Consider the following 12,245-nt stretch of genomic DNA (forward strand, 5'->3'; position numbering starts at 1 on the left):
GAAGAGACAAAGGTAATCACAGCAGTGATTTCCATAAACCATTTCCTTTTTTCTAAAGTATACGTGACTGTCAAATCTGTCAGTTGTGGTTCACCTATGTGAGTAACTGCCTTTGGACTAATACACTGGGAGTGCCTGCTCCTGCACTTCTGTCAATATACACACTGAATGAGTCACTGAACCTGCAGTGACCTTTTGTTTTGATTATACAAAACACCTGCTGAGAATAACAAACAGAAATAAAATAGAACAGATATAAATCTTTTTTTTCATATGCCCCTTCCTACACACGCTGGACATCTCTGAACTCATATTCCACCTTCAAGAGGAAAGAGATTTTTAAAATGGAAAAATATTGAGAGAACTGATTCTAGACAGTGGATTAATGAAATGTCTTGCAATCTGGCGTTAGAAAAAAATGACTTTCATACATAGTTAGAGGGAAGGTTGAGGAGTTTTATGAGATGTGGACTTGATCGATAACTTGTACTACAACTAGAGTTTTAAATAAACTAAGAGAGTGAATGGGATGATGACCAAATGTAATACTATTTTAAATCAGCTGGTTAATTGTATACTGTGGCAAGAAAAAGTATATGAACCCTTTGAAATAACCTACTTTTCTGCATTAATTTTCTCCAATCAATTCTGCATTTAAGTCTTTGAGATTACTTTGTAACCCTTTCATATGCAAATCAAAATTCTTGTTCATAGTTCTTCTGAGAAATCTTTTTTGCATGCCATGGCTCACATCAGCAGAAGTTTCTTGTGAAGAGCAAACTCAAAATGTTTGAGTGTTTTTTAAGTCACACACGCGTGCGCGCGCACACACACACACACACACACACACACACAATTTCATTGATGTTTGTTTAGTATTAGGCTAAGCACATTGTGTTTGTCTATACTTGGGACTAAGATGCAGATCAGATCACATTTTATGACAAATTAATATATACAATTAATATATATATATATATATATATATATATATATATATATATATTGTTTTCTTATCTTGTGTGTTTATTAAATTGTATTCATTTCTTCTGAATATTCTGGGTATATGTTTCGTTTTAATTAGGCTATATAACAATGTGCATGATATGTTTTTGCTTCTATTTTATGTCACGTTTTTTGTTTATGTTTTTGAATAAATGATTAATTTTGGTTGTTTGTTATATTTTCATTGGGAGAGATTATTAAAATGTATTTATCTATCTATTTTAGAAATGTTTGTTATGCCTGTTTGTTGAAAATGAGCAAAACTTCAATACATTTCCTTTCTCTGTGAAATAGACGATCTTTGACACCGAAACCACCGTCACCCAGCAACCAGCCACAACAGACTACAGAGAGCAGCGACGTCATTGATGTTACGTTAGCCGGCCAGCTAACTACTAAACTTTTGTAGTAAGCAGTTTTCTTTTCAGAGAAAAATGGTGAAACAGACGATACAGATATTTGCTCGCATTAAACCCACCAAAAAAACTGCGACGGTAAGTGGACAACTTGAGCATCCAAACACAACAGTGTACAGGCTATCACGTGTTTATTAAAACTAGCTTAACTCAGCCATGTCAGCGTGATATTATCAACAATGCCTCTACACACCGGTGATATAATCGGTATATCCTATCACAAATAACAGGTTTGACCTGCAACACACCTATCTGGACGTAATATTACTCAATTACTGTTAACCTTATATTAACATCTTCTACACCTATCATAACCTTTTCACATTTCGGCACGTCAAAGCAGGAAAACCACAGGTGTAACTAATGACATTAATCAAAATGCCTCCCTTCCATTAAGTGTCCAATAAATCATTCTGCAGATCAAGAATTAACAACACAGTACCATTGCCGTAGAACTGGCACACCTAAAGGGAATTAATGTTTTTAATAACACTTCTTGCTATGACATGCAAAATAAATGTAAATCAGGTCAAGCAAGCACAAGTGATTATACTTTATTTAGCTCCTGTTTATCGTTTAAAGATACTAACAGCTAGTATATTGTGCTAAATTGCTAATGATAAGTAAGTTTATATGCGACTTTTATGCACAAAACTCATGTTTTCTTTGTTCCCCCTTAAATTTTTAAGATGCATGTTTGTATTTTAATTTCTTACAATGAACACACACATACAGTATATACTAAGGTTCACCTATCAAGGCCCTCTTCATTGGATGCACATGTAAAACAAAATTAATTTCCGTAAGAAACACTCCTGGCAGCATTGTACTCTCCCTAAAACTCCCTAAAACCAACAGCTGATGGAAGAACTGATCAAATTACTTTGAGGGTTTCTGTGGCACTTTAGCTTGAGCTGACAATATCCGGCAAAATGAAACGAGCACAGCTACCTCCTTGGGGCCTTTTGAGGTGTCCTTGTGAAGATGACAGAACAGTGGTGGTCGGGAGTCGATACTGAAGGCCGAACAACGGTGAACAACAATCCAATCATTTAGATCTTATCTTTTATTCCTGAAACCCTGGGGACTTGTAATTGCATCAGTGTCCATTGGAAACATATGCCAGAACATATGTCGACGCTTAAAAACCAGTCAGTGGGGGTGTTTAGATCGACCCAGCCATCCTCGCTTTAAATGTCCTCTCCTGCTCGAGCTCAGTCTATATTGGTTTAATGTTGCACAGTTTTTCTTGTCTCCCCTGAGGCTTTGGTGAAATTGCAGAGCTTGCCTACACTGTACACTGATCATGATTGCTTGTTTCGTTCTATTGCTTTCCACATGATATATGCTTCATAAACTCCATCTTTTCATTTCAGGGGTTGCATTATCCAAACCACAAGTGGCCAAACTTATATTTTAGACCTAACATGATGTATTGTCTTTGTGTTTAAGTTGGACTGTATGTATGGTACCACATACCATAACAGTATAAGTCATAGAAAATATAGCAGACTACTTTAAAAAAAAACAGTAGATGAATGCCTATATACAGTAGCTACTTTAAAAAGTTCTCTTGTGGTAAATTTCCATGGCCTCTGCATTTTCCAGTGATAATAAACAGCAGACTGTTTGCCTTGTGCCACTGTAGGGCTGACTCTACTGTTGTCTCTGGCTCCCTCAGGTGTACTCTGTTGACAGTGAGGAGCAGACAGGTGCTTCTGTGGAGTTTATGGTGCCCAGGGATGTGGCTGATGGTTTTGTTAACAACAAAAGGGAGTGCTACAAGTTCAGGTAGTGTTCTGTTTATTTTTCTCTCTATAAAACTCTCCAAATAAGCCAACTAATTTGGCCTCCTGCAGTTACATTTGTGGGTCTTTGAATCCCTGATAATAATTTCTATCCTTTATATCTACAAATGGTTATAGAGGCAATAAGAATAATTATAGTAATATATTAAACAATATTAATATTTGGCAAACTAATTCATCTTTGTTAAAAGTTATTTCACTGTTGACATGCAATGAAATTATAATTATGTTCATTTATTATTGTCAATGCTGTAATGTATGTAATTATTTTTGTTTAAAAGGTTTATTGTTGCAGACATAAAAGTTTATATACTTTAATAAGTATTTGTTAATAATTACCAACTGATTTGTCAACATCCATAAACATTATTTGGAAGTTGTTGTGATAATTATAATATATTGTTAAATGGTTAATGAATCCTTTGTAAAGCATATTGGCATAATTCTGTCAATTTTGTAAATGGATAATAACATTTTTTGTTAACATTATTTTGATGGCAAATGTAAACTTGCAAATAATGCTTATAATGATTATTAAGCATTAAGTCATGGTAATTTGGCCCCATTAAATATTTTATTGGTGCTCTATAATATAGTGATTAGTTGTGTATTGATCATATTTAGCTGGATAATCATAGATGTTCTACAAAGAACGTATTAACCATTAAACAATATGTCATCAGTTGCAACTTTATAATAGCAACAAAACAATGTTTATAGAGGGCTTACAAATAATTTAGTATCATTAAAAAATACTTTATATAGTATTTCAAATGTGTGTAACAATAAACTTTAAAATAGCATAAATTATAGCATTATGAATAATTAGGAAACATCAAGTATAATTTCATTGTTTGTTGACAAAAAAGATAAAGGTAAATAAATACTATAACTAAAGTTTAGTTAACTATCAATTTACCATTTATTTATGATCTTTATTACGGTATATAGTTTTACCCAGAACATCAAAACAGCAGCCATTTAATTATGCTTTAGCTACAAATCTGCAAGAGTGGAGTAACTACGTTTAGAATGATTGAGATAAAATACAACATGGAGGAAGGTGTGTTGCCCACCAGAATTTACACCCTGATGGTTGCATAAGAACTTTTCCCATCAATAATTCATCCACCAGTTCTGTCAGAGCAGAGCCAGAACATCTGTTTAACGCTGCTGGTGAAAGCTGCAGCCTTATATACCCTCTGGGCAGGGCCCGTGCCACGCTTCCAAGCCCTAAATTCACAGTTAGGGAGTCAGACAGCAGTGGACACTGAGAGCCTTTGAAAACCACAGAGTCTTATAATAGCCCGTGGAGGTTCCCTTGTGCCCTTATAGAAATAAAATTTCCACATTTAACAATCTTCCTGGGCGGATTCCTCTCACATCACTCTCATCTTTCTGTGGGATAAAACATGATGGGCTGAGAGTGGTTTAGAAAACAGAATGACTAAACTCCTCCTAGTCCACTTGGGAAATTAAATAGACTGCTTTTTTTGTGCTTATTTAGTCCTGCTGTGGGTAATTGTGTTGAGCCTGGGATTCTTGAGATAAGCTAGCAACATCAATTTTTACTGCATGTTACTGTAGTAGATTAATTAATCGATAGATGCTCTGACCTGTTACATTCTAATCTGCACAATGTGTAATGGTGGTCTTTTCTTTCTTCCCACTTTTCTCCAGGTTCCTAAAGGTGTTTGATCAAGCTACTAAACAAGAAGATATATTTGAAAACATTGCTAAACCAGTTGCAGACAGGTAAAAACTTACCGGCTGTACATCTACAAACGACAAATGTAAATGTGTGTCTTAGTCAAGTACAGTTTATATAATTTCTCTGCTTTGAACTGCAACCTTTGATAATCTCATTCACCAATCACTGCCCACCTGTGCCCAGCAGTTCTCATCTCCGCATGTTGTGGTCAGGCCACACAGGCTTTAGCCATCCTTGTTGACAGGAAGTCAGTAAAGCTCAGCTTTCTTTAAGATGGAAATGGAGGGTGTCTGTGATTTTTGGCGGGCTTTACATACTTAAACCACTAAGTGGACTGAGCTGGCAGGCAAGATGGCACACTGTGCCATCGTGAGTGTGAGAACATTTTCAAGCCACAACACAGAGATTATATACTGTAGCTACTCACTTATTTTTGAGCTGTCGTTTAATTTGTCATGCATGAGGACCACATTCATAAGAGTGATCTGCTGACAAATCTGGGCCTTAAAATCAACAGTAATTTATCAAGAGTTTTTCATGTAATATGATCCACCTGGGCTTGTTTTACATGTAAAACATTACTTGTATTTAAAATATTGATATACCCAATATATATTTAATTTGTTACATGTTCTCATTCTGGGGGTCATGGCCTGAAAAGGCTGACACTAGACCACAGTCATATAGCCACTTTTGAATCAGTTGAGTTAATATGTATTGAATTGTTGATGGCTGAGTATGATGATAAAAAGTAAGCACATACCCCTTTTGATTTTTTCATTTGGCAACAGTGATTATCAAGAGTTAACAGTTAAATGCTTTATACAACCACCTGCTTTAGGAAAAATGTGAGAACTCAGATGGTTGACCAGATGGTATACCATAATAAACAAGTTGGAAGCTTTATAATTGGACAAACATTTCAATGTCTAGCATCTCTGCCAGATTTTTATAGGTGAAACCCATCTGTCTGTGCAGATTCCATGTGCTTTATAGTATTTTTTAGATAGAAAAGGGGGGCCAAGTAGAAAAACTTTGGGAACCACTGCCTGAATACATAGCTGTTCAAGAAGTATTCAGATCCATTACCTGTAGAAGTACTTATACCACACTGTGCAAAAGTACCAGCATTTAAGTATCAAAAATAAAAGTACTTGTTATTCAGAATGGCCCAATTTAGATTGTTTTATATATTCCAAATATATTGTTGGATTAATATTGTTGATGCGTTTATGTCAGCAGCATTTTAATAGCTCAGAGTTGTACAGTACTTGAGTAAATGTCCTTAGTTACATTTCACCACTATCCATTTACAGTTTTTAACTTCATTTCCACAAAGGCAAAGTCTAACTGTGTCTGTCAGAGTTCTACCCTTTGCCTTGACTTGTTAAATCAGTACTGACTTCCAAAAGAGAGCAGCCAACAGGAGAGGGAATTCACTTGGAATTTCCTGTGATTAAATGTTAGTTGTGTTGTGTGTGTTATGTGAATACGGTTCTTTCTCTCCTCCTCGCCAGCCTCTGTCCTCCTGGCTCAATTTAGCCCACCACCTTCATTGCATCCCCCAAGCTTCTTAGTCACAATAGGGGCTATTTGTGGAATCCCACAAGTGCTTTGCATTATCTTTGCTATTAGAAGACGTATAAACAACAGGGTGAGACGTCTGGATTGACTGACTAAGAACTCGGATGTATTTGACCTGACTCACACGGGTTCATAGACTTGGGTATTAGGTTGCCCTCCCCAGCCAACATTTTAACAGCTCCCTCTTTGTTGTGGCAGATGGTAAACATCAGGTAAAGAAGTTTTCAGTGACAACTGGGCCACGTCTTGCCATATCAATTTGAGTTTGGCGTCTTTTAGTCTTTGATATGACTATAATGTCTGCAGCCTCGAGGAAACTAGTCATTCTGTCTAGCCATGACCAATCTGTCTCCTCAATCAGACATTTCGAAGTCCACTGTCAGTTCTCTGCCCCCTCTGTAGATGCCTGTTTACACACCGAATGTTTTGAATTCCACAAAGTTTTAACCTTTTAAGTCCAATCTCACCACAGTGACTAAAATAAACGAGGGAAAGGACGGAATAATTGTTCAATAACAACTGTTCAGCCCCTATTTCCTATTGAAATAAGTTGCTTTTTAACACAATCACAGGAATAGGCTAAGACTTGCTACACAAACTATTGAAAGAGATTATGACAGGCACCTTAGTTAGGACTGGCACAGACTAAGCTACGTGAAGCCAAGTTGGTGTGCTGATAACCAGGCAACTTATGTTGATATTGACATGCTCCCAGTTACAGAAGCTTGTTTTGGCCACAATAATCACAACAGAATCACATTTTGACTGACAGAATGTTTTTCCTTAAGCTGTTTTAGTCAGGAAACATTTATTCAGGTTTAGACAGGAGTCACTTTGAATCGCAGCAGTTTGGCTGCCACCGCACTGAAACTCTGTTTCATGCACGCAGGCGCCCATCCTCTCAACTAGCAATAACTGTCAGGTTGATGTTTTGGTTGGTACTCTGTCATACTTGGCGCACGTCAAGTTTAGCCAAAAGCTCTAACTCGTTTACTTGCACACTAGTCTCTGTCTCTGCTGCGGTGTAACCGAAACCAGTCATTTCAACCCCAACACGGTAGTTTAAAAACAAACCAGCATTAATAGCTCCAGGAGAGGAAGAGCCAACATAATGATGTCGGGCTGGCAAGGCAAACCCTCTATCTACATTGTAATCCCATTTCGCAAGGCTGTGAAAACCTTAGCAAGTTCAAAGAGCAATGGAGGACTGTTCAGTTTTTTTCTAAACCCTATTACCCGAAATATTGCACTTAACTGCTTCCCATAAGAAAATCAGGAAGAACAAGGATCTTCTGGACGATGAGTTTCCAATCTCCAGGAAAGCTGAGGTGTAAACAGGAACAAGCATTGGGAAACGCCCAAGCCTCAGTGGCAGGGCCGAGGCCGCATCATTAGCACTGACATTAAACTAAACACAGAGCCTGTGTCTTTCCTCCCCGCTGCCAATCACCGCCATGACTCACGCCAGATCAAATGGACGCCCAATGGCTGTCCAACCAACCACCATTCTCATGAGTGGACATAGTTTTTTATATAAACTGACGTGCAGTTTTTTCCCTTGCCCTTCTCATGCAGGGTGTGGAATTGTACAGTACACAGGAAAGGAAACCCACACACTGCTCTAATATTGGCTTGGCAATCCCACTAGAATAAGTGCGAGGCTTAGGTTTGTTTATAATTCATCTTCAAAAATACAGTGTCAAGATATCCTTTTCTTTGCAACTGGCAAGTGAGAGAGTTTATCCTCACCTTTGATGCAATCTCGTGTGTCAGACCCCTTTTCATTTTGCTGTGACTACCAACATTCTGGATGTTCTTTCATTCAAACAGAACCAAATCCCATTGGTTTCCATGGCCCTGTGCACGTGCAGAAGGGCAGTGCAGTGCCAAACCAAAATTTACCAGACCCAGTCTAGTTGAATGGGTTTGGGCCTTTTCCTTCACTCATACTCTGAGACATTCCTCCCTCGCCGGCAGATGTCTGTCGCCATAGCAGTTCTCCAGTCACTGCCATCTTTTCCTGTGGATTTAAAGTGTCAGAATCAATTACTCAGGCTTTTTGTGTCTGCTTAGGGATATACTTGACAGTCACATGCTCTCTTGCAAATTAAGATGCAAGTTATTTACAAATAAATAGATGCTTTCTGCTTTTTGCAAGTCATAACATATTAATGTCAGTAAGACTGTATTTTTAATGAAATAACTACTTTCTAATGTTAGCAACCAGATATCTTTAGCCCTCTTGTTCTGCGGCTGCATTTATTTTAAGCCTTCTCGAATACAGCAGTGACCATATACTCTTAAATCCAATCTGTTTACAAGACAATCTTCCATGACCCAAGTTCTATTCCAAGAACATGTACTGTAAAATGTGCTTATTCTGCCATATAGTCAATTGGACAGTGAGAACAAATTGAATATGGTAGGGAAAGCTGAATGGTTACAGCATTCCACATGACCGAAACATTGCCGGTTTGATCTGGGGACCTTTGTTACATGTTATACCCATCTCTCTCCCCTGATGACCTATATCTATCAGTTTTCCAATACAGGTTAAAATGGCCCAAAAATAATTAAAAATCAATGTGGAAGATACAATGTACAAGTATACAAGAAAATACAAGTGTATTTTCTTGGAAAGCTTGGGTGCTTTCCACATTTTCACACATTTTCAAGTAAGAGCCAACAATTCAGTATTGAATCAAATGTGAAATATGGTCATATCTCCCCTTCTTTCCCTGAGTTATGATGTTAAATGGAGGCTATAAAAGTGTTTTTGCAGAACATATTTATGTGAGAATCCATCATTGAAACTGTTTGGAAAAGTGCAGGTACTTTCAGAAAAATAGTTGGCAGGTCTATCGTGGAGATGAACTAAAACATCTCTATCGGAAAAGGCTTCATTGCCATTCTTTGCTATTTTTTGCAATGAAGAATTTTTTCAGGTATGAGATAATTAGTGCTTATGCAGCATATTTGATAACCTCTTTTGGAAGCTGTAATTAGTCTTTCGAATGAACAGTTGAATCTCTGTGTCATGGCAGCCATACAGCCATGCTAGTAGCCAGTAGCTCCTCACAAGGGCACTGACTGGTCCAATCTCACCAAGTTCATGTTGTTAAGGGTCAACCACTGATCTCAGGAGAGTGCTTTAAGGTTTTGCAAATACAGACCTCTGTTTTGGTTGAATGTGTATTGTATGTGTGTCCCTGTGTGTCTGTTCAGTCTGTTGGCTGGATATAATGGCACCATATTTGCCTATGGCCAGACAGACAGTGGGAAGACGTTTACCATCACAGGAGGAGCTGAGCGCTACAGTGATCGGGGCATTATTCCCCGCACCCTTTCCTACCTGTACGAACGCTTCAACCAGGTCAGCACAGCAGTATTGGCTTGTTTTCTCAGTTAATTGAAAGGATCATTTTTACTTTTACCCTACTGTCTCTGTCTGCCATATTTCATTTATCTGTGCTGCAAAGCATCTGAATTTCAACATTTAATTCAGTTGCATTTCTATGCGAGCGGTCCAGTTTAAAATACTTTTATTCTCCACAGGACAGCAGTATGGTTTATACCACACACATCTCCTACTTGGAGATCTACAACGAGATGGGATATGACCTTCTGGATTCCCGCCATGAAGCATCTCGACTGGAGGACCTGCCGTAAGTGTTCTATTTATTATTATGGCTTTTAATACACTGATGCTACAGATATCCAGTTACATTTGAAATGTCAACAATTAGTGTATAATAAGCCACTCATAAGCCATATCGTTTTTTAAGTTAAAGAGCTCAATCACTATTCCATTATTCTTCCAAACACTTGTGGGTTTAGCCGAGTCTAATTTCTGAACAGAAGTTTGAAAGCCTGGCTTGGAGTCTCTGTGTTGGGAAATATGGAGACTCTAGTATTTACCACCTCACTATGAACTGCCAACTGACATAATGAGACTGGGGCAGCAATGGTTGTGGTCAACCTGGTGGCAGACTCTGGAGTGGAGAGCAGGAGGGTCATGTGGAGAAACTGTTTTTCATAGCGAGTCACTGCTGCAGCTGGTCTGAGGGAAATTCCTTTTTGTGTGCCCATCTACCTCTTTCTCTCACTCTCTCTTTGTGTTCTTTTGTTGCTTTGCTTCGCCGTGTCTTTGAAACTGTCTCTCTTCCACACTCTGTTTCATACTGCTTTATTTTTACTTTGTGTCTATCTTTCTTTGTAATTATAAATTCCATCTGGCTGGAGGTTTGTCTGTGTATGATGTTATTTTTTGTTTTCTTGCCTTTTTTGTCATACTCAATACTTATTCATCTCAACGAGACTTTGACCTTTCAGGCACAACATCATCTTGGTACATCATTTTGGTGTTTGTCTTGTATTTTCTTGTACCAGTTCCATTTCAATTTCTTCCCTCCTTGCACAGAGGATCCAGCTCAAGGTTTAGATACCCACAAATCACAGTCTTCTGGAAATAGACAGTGCCCGTTGTTAACCATGCTGTGGCCACACTTGCTGATTCAAGAAGAAGCTGTGGCACTGACAAATTTCTCTCTTTAACTTGTTGGTCTGCTTCTGCCTTTCACTGCCTACCCCTTTCTTGTCCTTTTGACATTCTTGCACTCATTTTTTTCTGGTTTTACTTTTTGGCTGTGCATGATATCCATCATACATTCAGCTTTCCACCCTATAACTTCTGAACAGTCTTTAAATGACCCTGTTTTGTAAATACATTCAACAACTATATCATTTTTTATGTTTGTGTAAAATAGAATAATCATATTTTATTTTGAGTTGGTGGGGCTGTTTAGAAAAATATCCCTGCCAGATAACAGGCCTTTAATCATGTTAAGATTAATACTGTTTCATCAAACTACCTCAATTACCTACACATGCTAACATAATTATCCACATGTGTTCTCCAGTCATTCCACCCACTTTGACATCTCAATCCAGTAGCCATACTGTCACAACTGTGGTGGCGTGATGGAAATAATATGGTAAGGTCATTTCAGCCCCATCTGTCCAAGCACGCTGTGTTTCAGAGGGCTTGATGTGGGCAAGAACCAATCACCTGTTTGTTTTCAAAAGCACGCCCTGTCTATTATCAAGTTCTAAACCCCCGGATAGATAAAGCACATGTGTCAAACTAGGTTGCAGCCCACACTGACTTGCAGATGTGGTTTGTTGGATTTGAAACTCAGCAAAGCCAAGATGATAGGAGGGAAATGGATGACACAACTGACATAATTAGTTTTTCATGATTGCTTTACTGGTAGATTATTTGGTTTTGACTTGCTTTGTTCCTTACTGTCATTTTTTATTATTAACTATTAACTATTTATTATGCTGGAATTTACTTCAACAACATTTTTCTTTCTTCACCAGAAAGGTGCTGATCATGGAAGATCCAGACCAGAACATCCATCTCAGGAACCTGTCACTGCAACAGGCAGCAAATGAGGAGGAGGCTCTCAATCTACTCTTCCTGGGAGACACAAACCGTATGATTGCAGAGGTAAGAAAGAGGGAAACTTTCATGAGGATTCTTCACTAAAAGAAATGCATGACGTAACTTCCACTTTTTTAACTCACACACCATACATGCAATGTTCTGTCAGCATGCAAAAATACATGACCACTCCTAGGGTTAGTGGCATAAATGGTATTTTCTTATTTCACAAATACAATATGCACCCTAAAGGCTACCTTAAGACCCTTCTAAAA

General features: G+C 38.0%; 1 protein-coding gene across 1 annotated transcript in view; it reads left to right on the plus strand.

The window, feature by feature from the left end:
• The first annotated feature begins 1,350 nt into the window (after positions 1-1,350).
• The window catches only part of kif6 (kinesin family member 6), a 68,236-nt gene continuing 57,341 nt past the window's right edge, over positions 1,351-12,245 (plus strand). Inside the window, 6 exon segments of the mRNA XM_059354091.1 lie at positions 1,351-1,499; positions 3,103-3,212; positions 4,910-4,984; positions 9,750-9,897; positions 10,080-10,189; positions 11,907-12,036. Of these exon segments, the coding sequence (XP_059210074.1) occupies positions 1,440-1,499; positions 3,103-3,212; positions 4,910-4,984; positions 9,750-9,897; positions 10,080-10,189; positions 11,907-12,036 (633 nt within the window). The 5' untranslated portion in view covers positions 1,351-1,439.

Source organism: Centropristis striata, chromosome 16 (assembly GCF_030273125.1).
Source record: "Centropristis striata isolate RG_2023a ecotype Rhode Island chromosome 16, C.striata_1.0, whole genome shotgun sequence".
Taxonomy (NCBI): Eukaryota; Metazoa; Chordata; class Actinopteri; order Perciformes; family Serranidae; genus Centropristis; species Centropristis striata.